This window comes from Gopherus flavomarginatus, chromosome 9, assembly GCF_025201925.1.
Source record: "Gopherus flavomarginatus isolate rGopFla2 chromosome 9, rGopFla2.mat.asm, whole genome shotgun sequence".
NCBI lineage: Eukaryota > Metazoa > Chordata > Testudines > Testudinidae > Gopherus > Gopherus flavomarginatus.
Genome location: NC_066625.1, coordinates 20,716,943 through 20,735,770, shown reverse-complemented (window position 1 = coordinate 20,735,770; position 18,828 = coordinate 20,716,943). Strand labels below are relative to the sequence as shown.

At 43.4% G+C, this 18,828-nt stretch overlaps 1 protein-coding gene across 6 annotated transcripts in view; it reads right to left on the bottom strand.

The window, feature by feature from the left end:
* Positions 1-18,828, bottom strand: part of SNX29 (sorting nexin 29) — a 443,704-nt gene that overhangs the window by 182,239 nt on the left and 242,637 nt on the right. The window contains exon 20 of one of the 6 annotated variants that reach the window (XM_050967718.1): positions 16,786-17,066. The exons of the other annotated variants lie outside the window; for them this stretch is intronic. Coding sequence (XP_050823675.1) covers positions 17,043-17,066 — 24 coding nt within the window. The 3' untranslated portion in view covers positions 16,786-17,042. Of the gene's footprint in view, positions 1-16,785; positions 17,067-18,828 lie in introns of those variants that run through there. 6 annotated transcript variants of the gene reach the window in all.

Sequence of the window (18,828 nt, the reverse complement as noted above, 5' to 3'; positions counted from 1 at the left end):
TCCTGTAAGCAAAGTCAAATAGCTCTGGTCAGAAGCACATAATTGGTCAGCCCACTCACAATTCACTGTATGTTTTTTTAAATTATTTTGGCAGCACAGATCTTTCTGTTTTGGAAATTTCTGAGGGGCCTGTCACTATTGTAAATATGCAAGGAATGGTGTTCACCACAAAAATTACCTAACTAGAAACAAGTTTCAGTGTTGATCCTTTTTCTGACAAGAGCTACTTCCCACAGAAATTAGACATTTGTGAGATTTAAAATGAAAAGTTACTTTGCCATATCTATGGGAAAAATTCAAAATCCAATCATTTGGAGTTTTGGAAACAAATTTGATTCACAAAGAATATGAAAACACAGAGGAAAATAAAAAAAATCCTGTCTAAACTCTTGTGTAGTCTAATGTCCACACATTCCCATTACTCTCCATTTAAATCAATGAAAACAAACATATCCACAAGAGGACAGACTATATAAGCAACTTGTACAGATTTTCAAACACATAATCTTTTCTTTGCAGAAGTTTGCAGGTTAAAGATTCCCCAGGCAGTTTAAATGTGCACAACCAGCATACACAGCTCATTTTAACAACGAAGTCTTTACAATATTCATTTTCTGCAGTTTATAGACAAAATCCTTTTTGTTTCACATTTTCTCCTTTGTGAACAGATTTTATTTGCTCAAAGCAAGGGCAATTTCACTCTGGAATCAAAAGTCCTTTGTGTCCCCTTTTTAAAGTATTTCAGAATAGTGGATAGTACAGTGGAGTCCCAATTAGAACTGAGCTTTACTCGTTTAACATATCTGGGAATACCAGGTAGCAATAAATCGAACAGTGCAGATTTTAATTCTTTCCTTGATAGTTTCCATGTATCTGGGAGGACAACAACCAGTACTTCCTCTTCCCAACCTGGTTCCTGCCAGCCCATTGTTAGGATCGTCTCTTTTGTATGAGGGTTAAGGGGAGACTGGAAAAGAGGTTTGGGTTGTCTCCCCTCTGTACCTAAATTCACTTTCAACTCAAATTTATTAAGGAACCATATTCCATCTCTAACGAGTACCTGCACTAGGCACCTGCCAACTACTAAGCTGCATCATTTTGACCTGACCTCCTTACCTATATCTCCAGATCTATGAGCTGCTGTGGGAAAGGCAAAAAAATCCACCCCACCCCAGACAAACTGGTGGTGAGGGAAACATTCTTTCCCAGTCCCAGTGAAAAAAGGTGACAAGACCATATCAGATCAAAAATTCAGTTCTATTCTGAACCCATGGGGTGGAGGGTAGGAACTGCTGACCAGTGACTGAGAGAGATCTAGTTCCTTCCAGCATGCAGGAATATCAATAATCTCCCTCATGATGGAGAAGGGAATCTATTTCTTGTTATTAACCAAGATTATTTGCACACCCCTTTTATAACTCTAGGCTATGTTATATACTGAACTACATGACCACACAGGGCAATAAGGGTCAGTTAGACTCCTTATTATACCTTTGTTTGGGCCTAGACATGGAGTTCAGCCACATAGTAGTAGGTGGCTGCAGAGTATCCACTTACTCCATCCACCCTCAACCTCTTTGCCAACATCTGGGTCATTAGCTTTGGCTCTGCCATCCCCCTCACTGAATATACTGGCCAACACAGCTGAGTCAGCACTGATGGTGTGGTAATTTCCTATTGGTATAAGCCAACTGCAAACTATTCCTCCTTCCAGTAGAACAATGGGGAACAGAGCGGGACCTGTGTCTCAGACCAATGTGTTTAAGACATAGTGCCTCCTGGGGTGATGTTGTTTGTGCAGCAGGCCTGTCAGGGCCAGTCACACAGTCTAGTCTTTATTCTTCTACAAAACATTATTTGGGAGATATAATGTCCGATCATTGAATGACCATTATTTTCTACTTTTATGCAAGGTGGTTAATTTTTAAGATCTTTAAGCTCTTCTATAAATAAATATTTGATTTTACTTTGTCATTTCTGAAGACACATTCTTTTTATGTTTTTTTTTTATCATAACTCTGCCTTTTTAATAGTAGTTTGGGAAAAACATAGGGCCAGATTCTCATCTCATGTAAATGGAAGCAGCTTTGTGGACTTCAGTGAAGATTCCCAATTACCCCAGCTAAGGACCTGACTTTGAACATTTAGCCCTGCAAAGTTGTTGATATTAATCCCACATTTACTGCATTGTTTTTATATATACCTTTCTAATGTTATACTTTAATGTAGCATATATCTCACTTCTGTTACTTCTTTTTTTAAAGTTGGTTTTACTTTTTTTAAGTAATTTCCTAATATACGGTGACTTTGGCTGATACAAACAAGACAGCATAGCATAACACGCTTCAAATCTGACCATACAATTCCTGAAACAAACTACAGGTACAGTCTGACACATATATGGGAGTGGACAGCCTTGGGGAAAAAAGAATATCACTTCAATCTATTTCTCTCGTTTGCTCCCTCTGTCCCACCTTTTATGTTCACACATATGCCCACTTGTGTTTCATGATACCTAAATTGTCCCTCTTCCACCACAACTCTTGAATGTATAAGACTGGCTTCACATTGCAGAAGAATTGAATCTTTGATCATCAAGATGGCTGAGTTAAAATATTCTGGTTGGATAGGAAGTGGCATAGTCTATGTACCTCATCTTTCTTGATCATACTGTAGTCATTTATATTTACCATGATACAGTACTTTTATTAGGCACTTAAAGTGTGGGGGTCTTACCACACTCTTGGGAGTTTCTGGCTTGCTAGACCAAAACAGTGACTTGTATAGATTAATCAGGTTTCAGTGAGATGAGGCTGCCAACATGGGAGAAATATGAGGGTGTCAGGAATGGGTTTGCCACTTCCCTACATGTTATTTTCTCAGCTTCCTGGTTGGCCAGGGAAGGGAAGTTTTCAAACCCTGCCAGTGGTTAGAGGACAGCTGGGAGAGGAGTAAAGAGAGCTAGTATCACCCTTCTCCAGCAGTAGGTTGTACACCTTCTTCCTTTCAGAGGTTAACTTTGATCGTTGCAGGTGTCAGATCATCAAATATTTTCAGGTTTTGGATCTATGTTCTCTGCTTTTGTTAACAGAACATAGCGGTTATTTTGAATCAGGAAAGACTTTCTTCTTTCAACATACTGGGTCTGCTGTTAGGATGGAGAGGCCTTCCATTTCTCTTGAGAAGTGAATGGGAGGTCATCACGCAACATTTAGCTATTAAAGGGTAGGTTCAGCTGTTTCTGATAGGAATTATTTGATGTTCTGTTACACTTGAAAACTTTCATCCTAAAACATAATGGTGGCCTGGGAAACATAAGGCTAAGGGGAAGATGTGCGAGGGACAAACATTACAACACTTAGTTTGCTGCAAGCTGGGATCTAAATCTCCACTGTACTAACCTGCTGCCCACTAAGGCTGCACCTACACTGCACAGTTCTTTTGGTGGCGTGTAGACTATATACTTGGGTAGCCCCCCAGCACGGGTTTAAGTAGCAGTGCAGATGATGAGGCACGGCTTAGGCAAGTAGAATACAGACACTCCTGAAAGATGTGGATATCTCCAAGAATTTTGAAAAGAAAACTGAGAAAATGCCTAATATATAAATAGCAATCTTTCTTAATTTATATGTCACTAAATAGAACATACAATAGAACACTAAAATTTAGGGCTGTCAAGAGATTAAAAAACAATCACGATTAATCGTGCCATTAAACAATAATAGAATACCATTTATTTAAATATTTTGGGATGTTTTCTACATTTTCAAATATATTGATTTCAATTACAACACAGAATACAAAGTATACAAGGCTCAGCTTTTATTTCTTTTTATTACAAATATTTGCATTGTAAAAACAAAAGAAATAGTACTGTAATGCAATCTCTTTATCATGAAAGTTGAACTTACAAATGTAGAATTATGTACAAAAAAGGCATTAAAAATAAAGCAATGTAAAATTTTAGAGCCTACAAGTCCACTCAGTCCTACTTCTTGTTCAGCCAAATGCTCAGATGAACAAGTTTGTTTACATTTGCAGGAGATAATGCTGCCAGATTCTTGTTTACAGTGTCACCTGAAAGCGAGAACAGGTGTTCTCATAGCACTGTTGTAGTCGGCATCACGAGATATTTATGTGCCAAATGCCCTAAAGATTCATATGTCCCTTCATGCTTCAACCACCATTCCAGAGAACATGCGTCCACACTGATGATGGGTTCTGCTCGATAATGATGCAAAGCAGTGTGGACTGATGCATGCTCATTTTCATCATCTGAGTCAGATGCCAAAAGCAGAAGGTTGATTTTCTTTTTTTGGTGGTTTGGGTTCTGTAGTTTCCACATCACAGCGTTACTCTTTTAAGACTTCTGGAAGCATACTCAACATCTAGTCCCCCTCAGATTCTGGAAGGCACTTCAGATTCTTAAATCTTGGGTCGAGCGCTCTTGCTATCTTTAGAAATCTCACATTGGCACCTTCTTTGCGTTTTGTCAAATCTGCAGTGAAAGTGTTCTTAAAACAAACAACTTGTGCTGGGTCATCATCTGAGACTTCTATAACATAACATATATGGCAGAATGCAGGTAAAACACAGAGCAGGAGACATACAATTCTCCCCCAAGGAATTCAATCATAAATTTAATTAACACATTATTTTTTTAATGAGCATCCTCAGCATGGAAGCATGTCCTCTGGAATGGCAGCCGAAGCAAGAAGATGCATACGAATTTAGCATATCTGGTGTGTAAATACCTTGCAATGCCAGCTACAAAAGTACCATGCGAATGCCTGTTCTGACTTTCAGGTGACGTAAACAAGAAGCGGGTAGCATTATATTTGGTAAATGTCAACAAACTTGTTTGTTTTCGCGATTCCATGAACAAGAAGTAGGATTGAGTGGACTTGTAGGCTCTAAAATTTTATGTTTTGTTTTTAAGTGCAGTTTATGACAAAAAAATCTACATTTGCACTTTAATGATAAAGAGATTGCACTACAGTATTTGTATGATATGAACTGAAAATTACTATTTCTTTTGTTTATCATTTTTGGAGTGCAAATATTTGTAATACAAAATAATATAAAGTGAGCACTCTACACTTTGTATTCTATGTTGTAATTGAAATCAATATATTTGAAAATGTAGGAAAACATCCAAAATATTTAATAAATTTCAATTGTTATTCTATTGCTTAGCAGTGTGATTGGCAATTAATTGCAATCAACTTTTTTAATCGTGATTAATTTTTTTGAGTTAATTGCATCAGTTAACTGCAATTAATCAACAGTACTACTAAAATTACAATGTTTTTTCTTTATAGGTTCTCAGAGAGGCATAGCTCCAATTTGTACATACCAGGTAGTTTACCTAGCAGGTGTAGATTACTGTATTAATAGCTCAAATCTTTTCCTTAGTAATAAATAATTTACATTATTTAAAAGCTGAGGACTTTAATGAATACACAGGGAGGAAAGATGCTGTAAAACATGGAACTAAATACATGGCTATATTTTAAACTAACTTTCCACTTTGCGTGAGCCATTCAAATCCCACTGTTTTTAGATGCTTTTTTAGTCTGTGTTTAAAATAACGCTTTGGGGCAAATACACCAGTATGGTACATGGAAAATTAATTGCTAAACTCCCAGTGGAAGCTTCTCCACTAAGTCCCAATACATCTTGCAGAATACGTACATCAAACAGCTGTACTAAATTGATACAAAGTCAGATTTTCAAAGTGAGATGGAAATCTTGTCATGAATACTACATCCTGTTTCACCTATTGTATAAAAATTATCCAATATTTTCTTCCGATTTATATTTCCATGTTGTGTTGATTGCTGTCTTGTATTTTGATAAATGAAGCTACTGTTATGAAGGTAATTTAGGCTCTAAGGAGCTCAGATTCTATTGAAAGGTGTCTGACTTAAAAGAAAAAAAAATTGATGACATGGTATTTTATAGTACCATTTATTTGTTTTTCTCTCCCTAGTAATAGCCTTGAACTGACGGTGGATTGGAATTCAGAGTGTCATTTTAGTAATTTTTTTTTTTTTAAACACAGGCTTGTTCACATAACTATTCAAGGCATAAGCGCCAACTTTCTCTGGCGCTGGTGGTTCCTGTGCCCCCTCGCACCTTTCCCCACTCCTAGCCCCACCGTGACTCCACCCCATCCCAGCCCCCATTCCAACCCCATCCCCAAAGTCCCCACCCTAATTCCACCCCCTCCCTACCCCAATTGGATCCCTTCCCCAAATCCCTGTCCCGGCCCCACTTCTTCCCCCAGCGCACTGCGTTCCCCCTCCTCCCCCCCTGCCCCGCGAATCAGCTGTTTCGCGGCACAAGCGCTGGGAGGGAGGGGGGAGAAGCAAGACGCGGCAGCGCAATCGCGGAGGAGGCAGAGGCAGAGGCCAGCTGGAGCAAGGGGGTGGGGCAGGGCCAGAGAGAGCTGCCAGTGGGTGCTGAACACCCACCAATTTCTTTTCGTGGGTGCTCTAGCCCCAGAGCAACCACAGAGTCAGTGTCTATGATTCAAGGTTATTATTTACTCAATAGTTTACAGTGGGTCAGAATGATTTAACTCTCAGCACTCCAAACATAACTCTTTTGGAGAAGTTGCAAACTATTGTATGTGTTTGCTCTCATAGACTCATAGACTTTAGGACTGGAAGGGACCTCGAGAGGTCATCGAGTCCAGTCCCCTGCCCTCATGGCAGGACCAAATACTGTCTAGACCATAGCTAATAGACATTTATCTAACCTACTCTTAAATATCTCCAGAGATGGAGATTCCTCAACTTCCCTAGGCAATCTATTCCAGTGTTTAACTACCCTGACAGTTAGAAACTTTTTCCTAATGTCCAACTTAAATCTCCCTTGCTGCAGTTTAAGCCCATTGCTTCTTGTTCTATCATTGGAGGCTAAGGTGAACAAGTTTTCTCCCTCCTCCTGATGACACCCTTTTAGATACCTGAAAACTGCTATCATGTCCCCTCTCAGTCTTCTCTTTTCCAAACTAAACAAACCCAATTCCTTCAGCCTTCCTTCATACGTCATGTTCTCAAGACCTTTAATCATTCTTGTTGATCTTCTCTGGACCCTCTCCAATTTCTCCACATCTTTCTTGAAATGCAGTGCCCAGAACTGGACACAATATTCCAGTTGAGGCCTGACCAGCGCAGAGTAAAGCGGAAGAATGACTTCTCGTGTCTTGTTTACAACACACCTGTTAATGCATCCCAGAATCACGTTTGCTTTTTTTGCAACAGTATCACACTGTTGACTCATATTAAGCTTGTGGTCCACTATAACCCCTAGATCTCTTTCTGCCATACTCCTTCCTAGACAGTCTCTTCCCATTCTGTATGTGTGAAACTGATTGTTCCTTCCTAAGTGGAGCACTTTGCATTTATCTTTATTGAACTTCATCCTGTTTACCTCAGACCATTTCTCCAATTTGTCCAGATCATTTTGAATTTTCACCCTGTCCTCCAAAGCAGTTGCAATCCCTCCCAGTTTGGTATCGTCCGCAAACTTAATAAGCGTACTTTCTATGCCAACATCTAAATCATTGACGAAGATATTGAACAGAGCCGGTCCCAAAACAGACCCCTGCGGAAACCCACTTGTTATACCTTTCCAGCAGGATTGGGAGCCATTAATAACTACTCTCTGAGTACGGTTATCCAGCCAGTTATGCACCCACCTTATAGTAGCCCCATCTAAATTGTACTTTCCTAGTTTATCTATAAGAATATCATGCGAGACCGTATCAAATGCCTTACTAAAGTCTAGGTATATCACATCCACTGCTTCTCCCTTATCCACAAGGCTCATTATCCTATCAAAGAATGCTATCAGATTAGTTTGACACGATTTGTTCTTTACAAATCCATGCTGGCTATTCCCTATCACCTTACCACCTTCCAAGTGTTTGCAGATGATTTCTTTAATTACTTGCTCCATTATCTTCCCTGGCACAGAAGTTAAACTAACTGGTCTGTAGTTTCCTGGGTTGTTTTTATTTCCCTTTTTATAGATGGGCACTATATTTGCCCCCTTCCAGTCTTCTGGAATCTCCCCCATCTCCCATGATTTCCCAAAGATAATAGCTAGAGGCTCAGATACCTCCTCTACTAATTCCTTGAGTATTCTAGGATGCATTTCATCAGGCCCTGGTGACTTGCAGGCATCTAACTTTTCTAAGTGATTTTTTACTTGCTCTTTTTTTATTTTATCTTCTAAACCTACCCTTTTCCTGTAAGCATTCACTATATTAGACATTCCTTCAGACTTCTCAGTGAAGACTGAAACAAAGAAGTCATTAAGCATCTCTGCCATTTCCAAGTCTCCCGTTACTGTTTCCCCCTCCTCACTGAGCAGTGGGCCTACCCTGTCCTTGGTCTTCCTCTTGCTTCTAATGTATTGATAAAAAGTCTTCTTGTTTCCCTTTATTCCCATAGCTAGTTTGAGCTCATTTTGTGCCTTTGCCTTTCTAATCTTGCCTCTGCATTCCTGTGTTATTTGCTTATATTCGTCCTTTGTAATCTGACCTAGTTTCCATTTTTTATATGACGCCTTTTTATTTTGTAGGTCACGCAAGATCTCGTGGTTAAGCCAAGGTGGTCTTTTGCCACATTTTCTATCTTTCCTAACCATCAGAATAGCTTGCTTTTGGGCCCTTAATAGCGTCCCTTTGAAAAACTGCCAACTCTCCTCAGTTGTTTTTCCCCTCAGTCTTGATTCCCATGGGACCTTACCTATCAGCTCTCTGAGCTTACCAAAATCTGCCTTCCTGAAATCCATTGTCTCTATTTTGCTGTACTCCCTTCTACCCTTCCTTAGAATTGCAAACTCTATGATTTCATGATCACTTTCACCCAAGCTTCCTTCTACTTTCAAATTCTCAACGAGTTCCTCCCTATTTGTTAAAATCAAGTCTAGAACAGCTTTCCCCCTAGTAGCTTTTTCAACTTTCTGAAATAAAAAGTTGTCTGCAATGCAGTCCAGGAACTTATTGGATAGTCTGTGCCCCGCGGTGTTATTTTCCCAACATATATCTGGATAGGTGAAGTCCCCCATCACCACCAAATCTTGGGCTCTGGAAATGTTATTAAATGGCTCTCTGACAACAGCACTTTTGAACCACTTTGTATTTTGTTCTATACTATTGGAGTTAGTACTATGTTGATACACACATTTTGATTCACTTTCAAATAATGACTGTTACTTTTTAATACACACAAATACTAAAAGTGTCTATTCCACATTTTAGAGTAATGCTCAACAAAATATTTACAGAAATAAACATCCAATGCATCCAAAACTGGTTAATTGTTTCAAACCTTCAGTTGTGAATATTAAAATATCAGAGGTTCTATTGTGCTAAACATTTATAGAGGGAAAGAATGAGCACAGACCTTATATGTCATGTTTCATCCTGGTGAGACCTTTAGATCTGACCTGGAACAGTTTTGTAGTAAAAATGCTGAAAAAGCACCTAATAGCACAGGCAGGCATATATAAAGAAGTGCAGTACTTCATGATTGCTACTAACATCCTACTGAGAAATACACTAACATTTGTAATTAGGATTAAAATTCAAAATATAAATCGAGAATTACGCGGTGATGTTTCATATATCACTCTATTTTATGAAAGCATGAAACTACTGTGATTGTCTAGAGTAAATTTTAAAAGGAAGATAGTTTATGAAAATAGTTCTAGTGGAGATTCTGAACCTTAATGGGACAGGTAAATAATCTTTCTTGTTTGTTTAAAATTAGTTCAAGTACTTAAACTCAGAGTAGTTTTTTCCCCCGATGACTGACATGTAACAGCTGAGAATGTCAATTGAGTTCATTTACTTGAAAGAGATTGAAAATCTGTTGGATTTTAGTGGGACACTTTTTTGGAAAAAATATTAAGTATTAAAATGATCTTTAATTTTTTTGGTAGAGTCTGTTGAAAATTAAGGTGTGTTTCTTCTTTCTTTTTTTTTTTTTAATTTGGCAATGGTTAAAATTGAGTTATGACTTCTCTCTTGCAAATTGGACTGAGTTTTTAATATTACTTTAAGTAAATAAGCAGTCAAACCAAGGTTTTGAACAGTGAACTGCAGATAAGTTTAGTACAAAATGCAATCATTTTATTAAAGAACTAAAGAAAAACAAGTTAGTTATCTGAAGTGACTGAATTAACCTTAATCCAAACCAAAAGTGACATAAATTCCAGGGATTTTAATAAGTGTTGTCAGTATTTAATTGTACTTTTATATAAATTAGAATTAATGCCTGGGTGCAGATTGTTGTCAGATGCTACCGGTGTGGTGCTCTGCTCTGTTCAGTGTTGATATCAATCGGCTGTGTGCGTGTTCCCTCTGTGTGCTGTCCCAGCTCTGTGCAGATAGCTGACACATCAGATCCCGAGAGAACCTCCAATGACTACAGACTCTAGTAAGGTACGAAGGCACGTCGGCCAGGTTTATTGTCGAAGAGAAACACAGTCTCGAGCTCCCTGGCAAACAAAGTCCAAGGTGCTGCTAAGATGCAGCTAGCCAGTACTTATGTGCTCCCTGGCAAAGGACTCAGGTCAGTCAGTGGCAGGACTTTCCACTGCCCCCTAGGCTGGACAAGGACACCGCCCCAAGGATGCATTCTTATACACAGGTACAAACAAGTTACACACCACTCCTGACGTATTGAGATGCAACCCTTCTACGTAGCAAGGTGCAACTCCTTTACGTAGTAAGGTGCTGCCTCTCACCTTGTACTTTTGGTTCGAAAAAAACAACACTATCCATCATATTACCCTTTTGGCTCTGTCATTGGGATGGGTCGGCCTGTTTCTTGTTATCTGTGGAATGTTCCAGTATGTGAATGTTCTGATATCCAGTGTTCAGGACCTTTTAGGTACGTATCTTCTTGCAGCATCAGCCCTTTCCATGCCAGCTTCTTTGCGAAGGGCCTGCCTCTGGCTCACACCTTAACTTTGCTTTATGTTAGCAAAGTCTTGACCATTACTTCATTTCCGGCCTCAGGTCTCATAGCAGGCCTCTGATACCAAGGTTTATATTAGGGCCTCCTCTTACTACATTCCCCCCACTTTTTGTCTTTTTATGGGGAGGATGTTTACTCATCGTCCCAGAAAAGCATAATGCATTGACTAAAGATAACCCAGTGGGCTAAACATTGTTATGCGATTATCTTACTTTACCATCCACTCACTGGTGTACTCTGGCCATTTTACTTTGGTGACACAGACAGAAACACACTCTTATTAGGGCAATTCCAGTGACCACCTCTCTCATTATTAGTAGTAGGCTGAGTGTTTTGAAATACTGGGATAGGGATTGTGACAGTGTGTCCCACAGCGTATATGAGAAGTAAAACAGAAATTTGGAGTAGTGACACTACCACCGAGGCCTTTATATATAAATATATTGTAATTAGTTACTACATGTACTGTCCATTCATGTTATAGGTTACCCTTACTGATGGCTGTCACCCTCTGGTAAGCTTCACTGGGCAGGAAACAGAAGCGAGTAGCTTCTCTGTTCCATTGGTTGATGTAGATCCAGTTGTTTCTTATGGATGCTGTTTTCCAGATAACCTACTGAACAGACAGTAACCAATTTATCAAATATTGCTGTGTCAGGATTTAATATTGGTACCCAGACACTGAACAAGATTGTTTTGAATAACATGTGCCTTAGCTAGGATGCAGTGTCACTGACCCAAATTATGACTGGTACTAACAGGCAATTTGTTTACCCAATTTGTAGTTACTATGTAACTTAGTTTCTTTACCAATTTGTTTTTTCCTTGTCTTCATGCTGTTTGCTGCCATTCGTTTGTTGATTTTTACCTGTGTGTTGGTTAAACAGTTTAGCAAGGTTATACACAATGTACATGTTGTACAGCAATAATACAATAAAGCAATAATACAGTAGTACAGCAATAATACAGTTGTTTTTACCCAGTAACCAAGTTGAAATTAAATGACAGTTTTCCTGGTCCAGCTAGTGGTTTTTAGCTGATTGTTAACTTAATTGTCTATATGTGGTAAGTAGAGGTGTATTTGACCAGTCTCTTATTTATAAAGCACTTCATTTTTCTTTTCTTGATGTTTATACATAGAAGGGTTGCACTCAATACGTCAGGAGTGACGTGTAACTTGTTTGTACCTGTGTATAAGAATGCAACCCTGGGCAGTGTCTTTGTCCAGCCGAGGGGGCAGTGGAAAGTCCTGCCACTGACTGAGCTGAGTCCATTGCCAGGGGGCACATACTCATAGTACGTCCTGTAGAGTAAAATCTAGAGGGAACTATCATTGTGCCTCGTTTGACAATAAACCTGGCCAAAGTGCCTTCGTACCTTACTAGACTCTGTGGTCATTGGGGGTTCTCTCGGGATCTGATGTGTCAGCTATCTTCAAAGAGCCGGGGCAGCACACAGAGGGAACACACGCACGCAGCCAAGTGATCTCAACACTGAACACAGCAGAGCACCACACTGGTAGCATTTGACAACACAGATGACCAAGGACTATGATTACAGCCCTTAATTTGTTCAGAGAGCACACGAGTAGGTTGGTTTTCTGTGAGGACAGATATATGCAGCATAAGCTAAAGAGGAGGGATGGTGCCTGAGATTGCCTCTTGACCACATTGTACTGTACCATGTGTAGGGTTGCCAACTTTCTGATTGCAGAAGACCAAACACCGCTGCCCCACCCCCTTTCACAAGGCCCCGCCCCTGCCCAGTCCCTTCTCCGAGACCCCTCCCCCACTCACTCCATTTCCCCCCGGTCACTCCTTCTCCCCTACACTTGCTCAGTTTCACCAGGCTGTGGCAGGGATTGGGGTGTGGGAAGGGGTAAGGGCTCTGGCTGGGGGTGCAGGATCCAGGGTGGGGCCAAAAATGAGGGATTCAGGGTGTAGGAGGGGGCTCTGGGCTGGAGTTGGGGTATGGGAAGAGGTGAGGGCTCTGGCTGGGGGTGCAGGATCCAGGGTGGGGCCAGAAATGAGGGATTCAGGGTGTAGGAGGGGGCTCCAGGCTGGGGTTGGGGTGTGGGAAGGGGTGAGGGCTCTGGCTGGGGGTGCAGGATCCAGGGTGGGGCCAGAAATGAGGGGTTCAGGGTGTAGGAGTGGGCTCTGGGCTGGGGTTGGGGTGTGGGAAGGGGTGAGGGCTCTGGCTGGGGGTGCGGGCTCTGAGGTACAGCCAGGGCCGAGGTGTTCAGAGCTTGGGTGCAGAAGGGGGCTCAGGGCTGAGGCAGAGGGTTGGGGTGTGGAAGGGGGAGTGGGGTGCAGACTATGGGAGGGAGCTCAGAGCTGGGGCAAGCAGTTGGGTTGCGAGAGGGGATGCGGGCTCCAGGAGGGAGTTGGGTGTGTGAGGGATCTCAGGGCTGGAGAAGGGGGTTTGAGGTGTGGTGCAGGCTCCAGGCGGCGCTTACCTGAGGCAGTTCCCAGAAGCAGCGACATGTCCTCTGGTTCCTAGGCGCAGTGGCGGCCAAGGAGGCTCCATACACTGCCCTCGCCCACAGGCACCGCTCCCACAGCTCTCATTGACCATGGTCCCAGACAATGGGAGCTGCAGAGCTGACTCTCAGGCTGGGGACAGCGGGGACAGTGCCAAGGGGCCGCTGGGACATGCCAGTTGCTTCCAGGAGCCATGCAGAGCCAGAGCAGGTCGGGAGCTTGCCTTAGAGCTGCTGTGCCGCCAACTGGACTTTTAACAGCCAAGTCAGCAGTGCTGACCAGAGCCACCAGGGGTCCTTTTTTGACTGGCCGTTCCAGTCGAAAACTGGACACCTGGTAACACTATGTAGGCCTGGCTTGATGTGAGTAATTAATCATGGGGAAGTTCTCATTTTTTGGACAGCAGAATTAGGCCAGTAACTAGATCAGCAGGCTGAACATGCAATGTTTGTGCTAAGATAAGTAAACAGATCTGTGAGTTAAAAAACAGAATGTTTGAGCTAGCTAAGATAAAAAGGGGGAACAGCCAGGGAACAATTTACTAAGAAAAAAATGACAGTGCAAAAGAGAAGTTGGGAGCGCAAAGATGAGATAAAGTCGGACATGGACAGCATGTGGACAAAGCATGTTTTACGGGGATTGGTTACTGTAAAGTAACCAAGCCAATCCTAAAACACGTGCTTGAATGTACAACGAATAGAATATGATGTGTAAACCTGAAGTGGGTTTGTGTAACGTTGGATGTGTGGTATACCCTGTACCTACTTCTTCCGTTTGAGCCTAATCAACTCAAATCATTCAATCAAATTAACTACTGCACGATCAGATCTCTGAAGAAAATTCTAAGAAAAAGCAGAACTCTGGTGAACAAACCCATTTGTTCTTGAGAGCTTTAGACAGCAAGTTCACTGCCATTCATTCAATATAGCACAATAATAGCAAGTAATTTTAAAAAACTCCTGATTTTTAGTCCTGTATCTCATAATGAGCCTAAAGTCATATACAAAAAGATGGTTACTATTGTACTAGTGAGGGATTCAAACTACTCTGTGTGGGCAATTGAGAGCTGTTGAAACATATACTACATGATCTGAACAAGGTCACTACACCCTGAGCTTAGCTTACACTAGGTTTTATTTGGTTTCTCTGAGCAGAGGCTGGAGTGTTAAAGAGAGATAAAGAGAGGGAAGAATGGATAGAGACATTAAAAAAGGCAGCTGTGAGAATGGTTTGGGGTCCCCCCCCCAACTCAGCACCAATAACTAAGATGAGAACAAAGAGTGAGGGTTCTTGGTGCATGTTAGCTTTTATAGTGTTTAGTAAACCATATCAGTCAGATGTAGTTTTGAAAATACCATCCACATTTTAGATGTTTTTCATTGCTGAAATGTACACTTGCTAAAGCCCATATTAGAGCCAAATGGAATTCCTAAGGCACTTAATGCATAGTTCCAAAATCCTGATTTCAGCTAAGGTCTCCCTGAAAAGCTGGGATTTGGAATTAAGCACTTCTCACTATCTCTGGTGTATCATGAGATGGTAGGGCATGAGATATCAGACCTTAAAATTGCAACATAAGGGTGTATAGAAAAACTATATTAGATCAGGGATTCTGAAATGAATTAGCTGAAAATTCTCTCTCCCTGGAAGGCCTGTACAGATAAACTCAAGTCACAGTATTATGGCATCCTGCCTTTCCAGGTCAAAGGCTATGAAAAAAGAGTTCCAAGAAAAATTGTAATAATGCTTATGAAATGCTCACAAGGTGGGAAGGTCCCAGAGCCCAGACTCCCTCAAAGCCCAGGTGACAGTTTTTTAGCTCTACAGCCCAAGCCCCACAAGCCCAAGTGAGCTGAAATGGGTCAGTCACAGGTATTTACTTGCAGTGTAGACATACTATTAGATATGCCTTTAACTCTTTGCAACTTCCAGTATCTCTCTGATGCCATTTGTGAATGTTAGCATTATGGAAGTATTACCTCCTGATTCTGTCTACCCCCTCCATGACAGTGCTCCTAGAGGCAGAGATAGCAAGAGCCCTCACACTATCCTGTGCTAGAAAACACCTGTTTCAGTTCATGGCAGGGCAGGTTCTAGGTACCAGCCCTCCAAGCATGGGCGGTACTTTCTAAGGGGCAGCAAACTCTCCCCCCCTTTTTTTTTTTTGCTTGGAGTGGCAAAAAGCCACTTGCCCTGTCAGCACATGAGCTGGGATCCGCGCCTCCTGCCCAGCCCAGCGGCGCCCTGCACAGCCCACTCAAGCGGGGAAACGCTGTGCCGACCTGGGGACACTCAGAGCGGCAGCGGCAGTAGGACCCCTCCTCCTTCCCTGCATCCCAGGCCCTGCGTCGCTCCCTCCCCGGCTCCTCACACACTCCGGGAGCCCCTCTCGCAGCCGCAGCCAGGGCTCGGCTCCCCATCCCTTACCGGATCCTCACACACTCTGGGAGCCCCTCTCGCCGCCGCCGCAGCCCGCACTCAGCTCCAGGTCCCGGGCTGCGGCGGCGAGAGGGGCTCCCGGAGTGTGTGAGGAGCCGGGGAGGGAGGAGAGCGGAGTCCCCTGGAGCCGAGCCCGGACTGCAGCGGCGAGAGGGGCTCCTGGAGTGTGTGAGGAGGTGAGCGGCCGGCTGGGCTCGATGGTGCTGAGCAGGTAGCCCTACAGCCGGAGATCCTCGCCTTCCCACCCTCGCCATCAGGGCTGGGCCAGGGCACGGTGAGGTTGAAGAGCAGCAGGTTCAGGGGACTCTCCAGGTCCTCAGTCGCCAGCATGTCGGGGTGAGGGTGGTGAGCATGAACTGATCCACCTCAGCCACCAGCAGCGCCGCGAAGCCCAGGGAGGGGGCCGTGTTCTCCATGCCAGACCGCAGCTGCACCGCCACCTGGAAGTACTCCTGCTCTGTGCTGCCCAGCAGCTCCACCCGCATGGGGATGGAATCATGGCTGGGTCAGGGCTCGGCCGCCGTGTGCTGGTAGTGGATCCCATGTTTGGGGGTGGGGAGCCTAGTGCTGGGGCGGCAGGAGGTGTGGGTGGGTGGAGGAGAGAGAACCCAGTGCTGCGGTGGTGAGGGGGTGGCACTGGTGTGTGGGGGAGAGCCCAGCGTAGAGGGGGCAGCCAAAAATTTTTTTGCTTGGAGCGGCAACTAGAGCTGGCCCTGGTTCATGGGGGCCTGTAAGTGCAAGAATGGGATTGAAACACAAGGTCCTCTGGGAGAGGTATGCCAGTTTGGAGTGCCTGGGAGGTCTATAGGAACAGGACTGCAGGTTGCCATGATTTTTATTCTCATACATGTACACAGGCATGATTAATACACATTAATCCTGATATTCAGAACACCACCTTCTGGTAACTCTTGATGCAAATTTTCTGTGTAATAATTATCAGAGTCCATGTTAGTGAAAAACAGTATTAACAGTCCAACTTTTAAAAACAATTTCTCAAATGTTGAGGATGCTGAAGTAATGAACACTATGCAATTTGTTCACAGGCAAATTTATCCTGCAAGTAAGAAGTGTGTACATTTTAGCCCCTTTTCCCAAATCTCCATACTATGATCCACTGCTGCTATTTCCAAACTGTATATTTACCCTGTGTGAAACATAAAAAGAAAAGGTCATTGCCTTCTGTAGGACAAAGATAAGAATTTAGGCTTTGCAGTCATGTGTATTCTGCTTATCCTGCATGCATTTCAAAATGTAAACTCAATTATCAAGTTAATACTATTGCCAGAGTTTGAATGTGCAGTATATACAAGATAACAATAATTGATTATTTTGTAGGGTATGTCTTAACCAGGGTTCCCTCTAATTTTTTACATCCATGTGTGGAATGACTTTTGTTATGTTCATCAATATGGAGGTGATGTGTGACACACCACCTTCATATTAGTGCATATAACAAAAGCCATGTGGTGGGGGTGGGGCTGAGGGGTTCGGCGTGTGGGAGGGGGCTCAGGGCTGGGGCAGAGGATTGGGGAGTGGAGGTCTGAGAACTCTGGGGTGGGGCTGGGGAATGAGGGGCTCAACATATGGGAGGGGGCTCAGGGCTGGGGAAGAGTGTTGAGGTGCGGGGGGGCATGGGCTCTGAGGTGGAGCTGGAGATGAAGGGTTTGGGGTGCAGGAGGGGGATCAGAGCTGGAGCAGAGGGTTGGGGTGCAGGGGGTGCAGGCTCTGGGGTGGAGCTGGGGGAGAGGTGTCTCTCCCCGGCTGTGGCAGCTCCAGCGGGGCTGGGCTGGGCCAAGGGAGAGGCTCCTCTCCCCGGCAGCACAGGTGGACCTGGGCCAGGCAGGACCAAGGGAGAGGCTCCTCTCCCCTGGCATGGTAAGTCCAGGGCAGGTCCACGCTGGGGCTGGCAGGGAGAGGCACCTCTCCCTGCCACGGCACGTCTGCGCTGGGGCCAGCAGGGAGAAGCATCTCTCCCCGCCGCAGCATAGAGCCCCTGCGTGGGGCTTAATAGGCAGCTGCGTGGCTGCGCAGCTTAGAGGGAATTTAGGGCCTAACAATTTAAAATATCCAGCTACCATTATAATTACCTTAAATTAATTCTCAAACTCTCAAGGAATTTTCTGCTCACCTGTCCTTCTCTATATGTTAGCAATGCTAAGGATATGTCTACACTACAAACCTAAGTCGACCTATATTAGGTTGACTTACAGCCACCGGAGTAGTTACTGCACTGGTGCATGTCCACACTAATGTTCTTGGGTCGGTGGTGCACGTCCTCACCAGGAGCCTGGGCTTCAGATCCCAGCTGGGAGCAGGATCTGAAGCCCCCTAGGCTTCTCACCCCATCTCCCAGCCAGGAGCGAAAGGATAGCCCCCCAGGTTTCTCACCCCAGCTCTCAACCGGGAACATGGTCCAGCCGCCCAGCCCTCTAGGGGAGTGGGGGCTTTCTTGTCAATTTCACAACTCCTGCCATGAAATTGACAAGAAAAGGATGCAGTGTCTACACAGACAGTGCGTTGTCCTAACTACACTGACATAAGCCTTATGCATCTCATGGATGTGGAGTTATTATGTCAGCGTAGTATGGCACTTACATAGGTGGGACAAAGGCTGTAGAGTAGAAACTGACATAATTTGATCAACATAAGCTGCCTTATGTTGACCTGTGTAGTGTAGGCCAGCCCTAAAATGGCCAGCTTTTAGCCGATTTAATTTAAAGGCAAACTATAAAACTTATTAAGAACCTGTTGACAGTTATATTCCATTACTGTTATGTAGAGCTGGTTTATAGGAGTATTCCTCTACCTAACAAACACTGAAAGGATTATTTTATTATTTGCTTGGCAGCTGTAACAGGAACACTCTTGAAAAGACATCTCTAACAGTTTTTTTAAAATGTGTATAT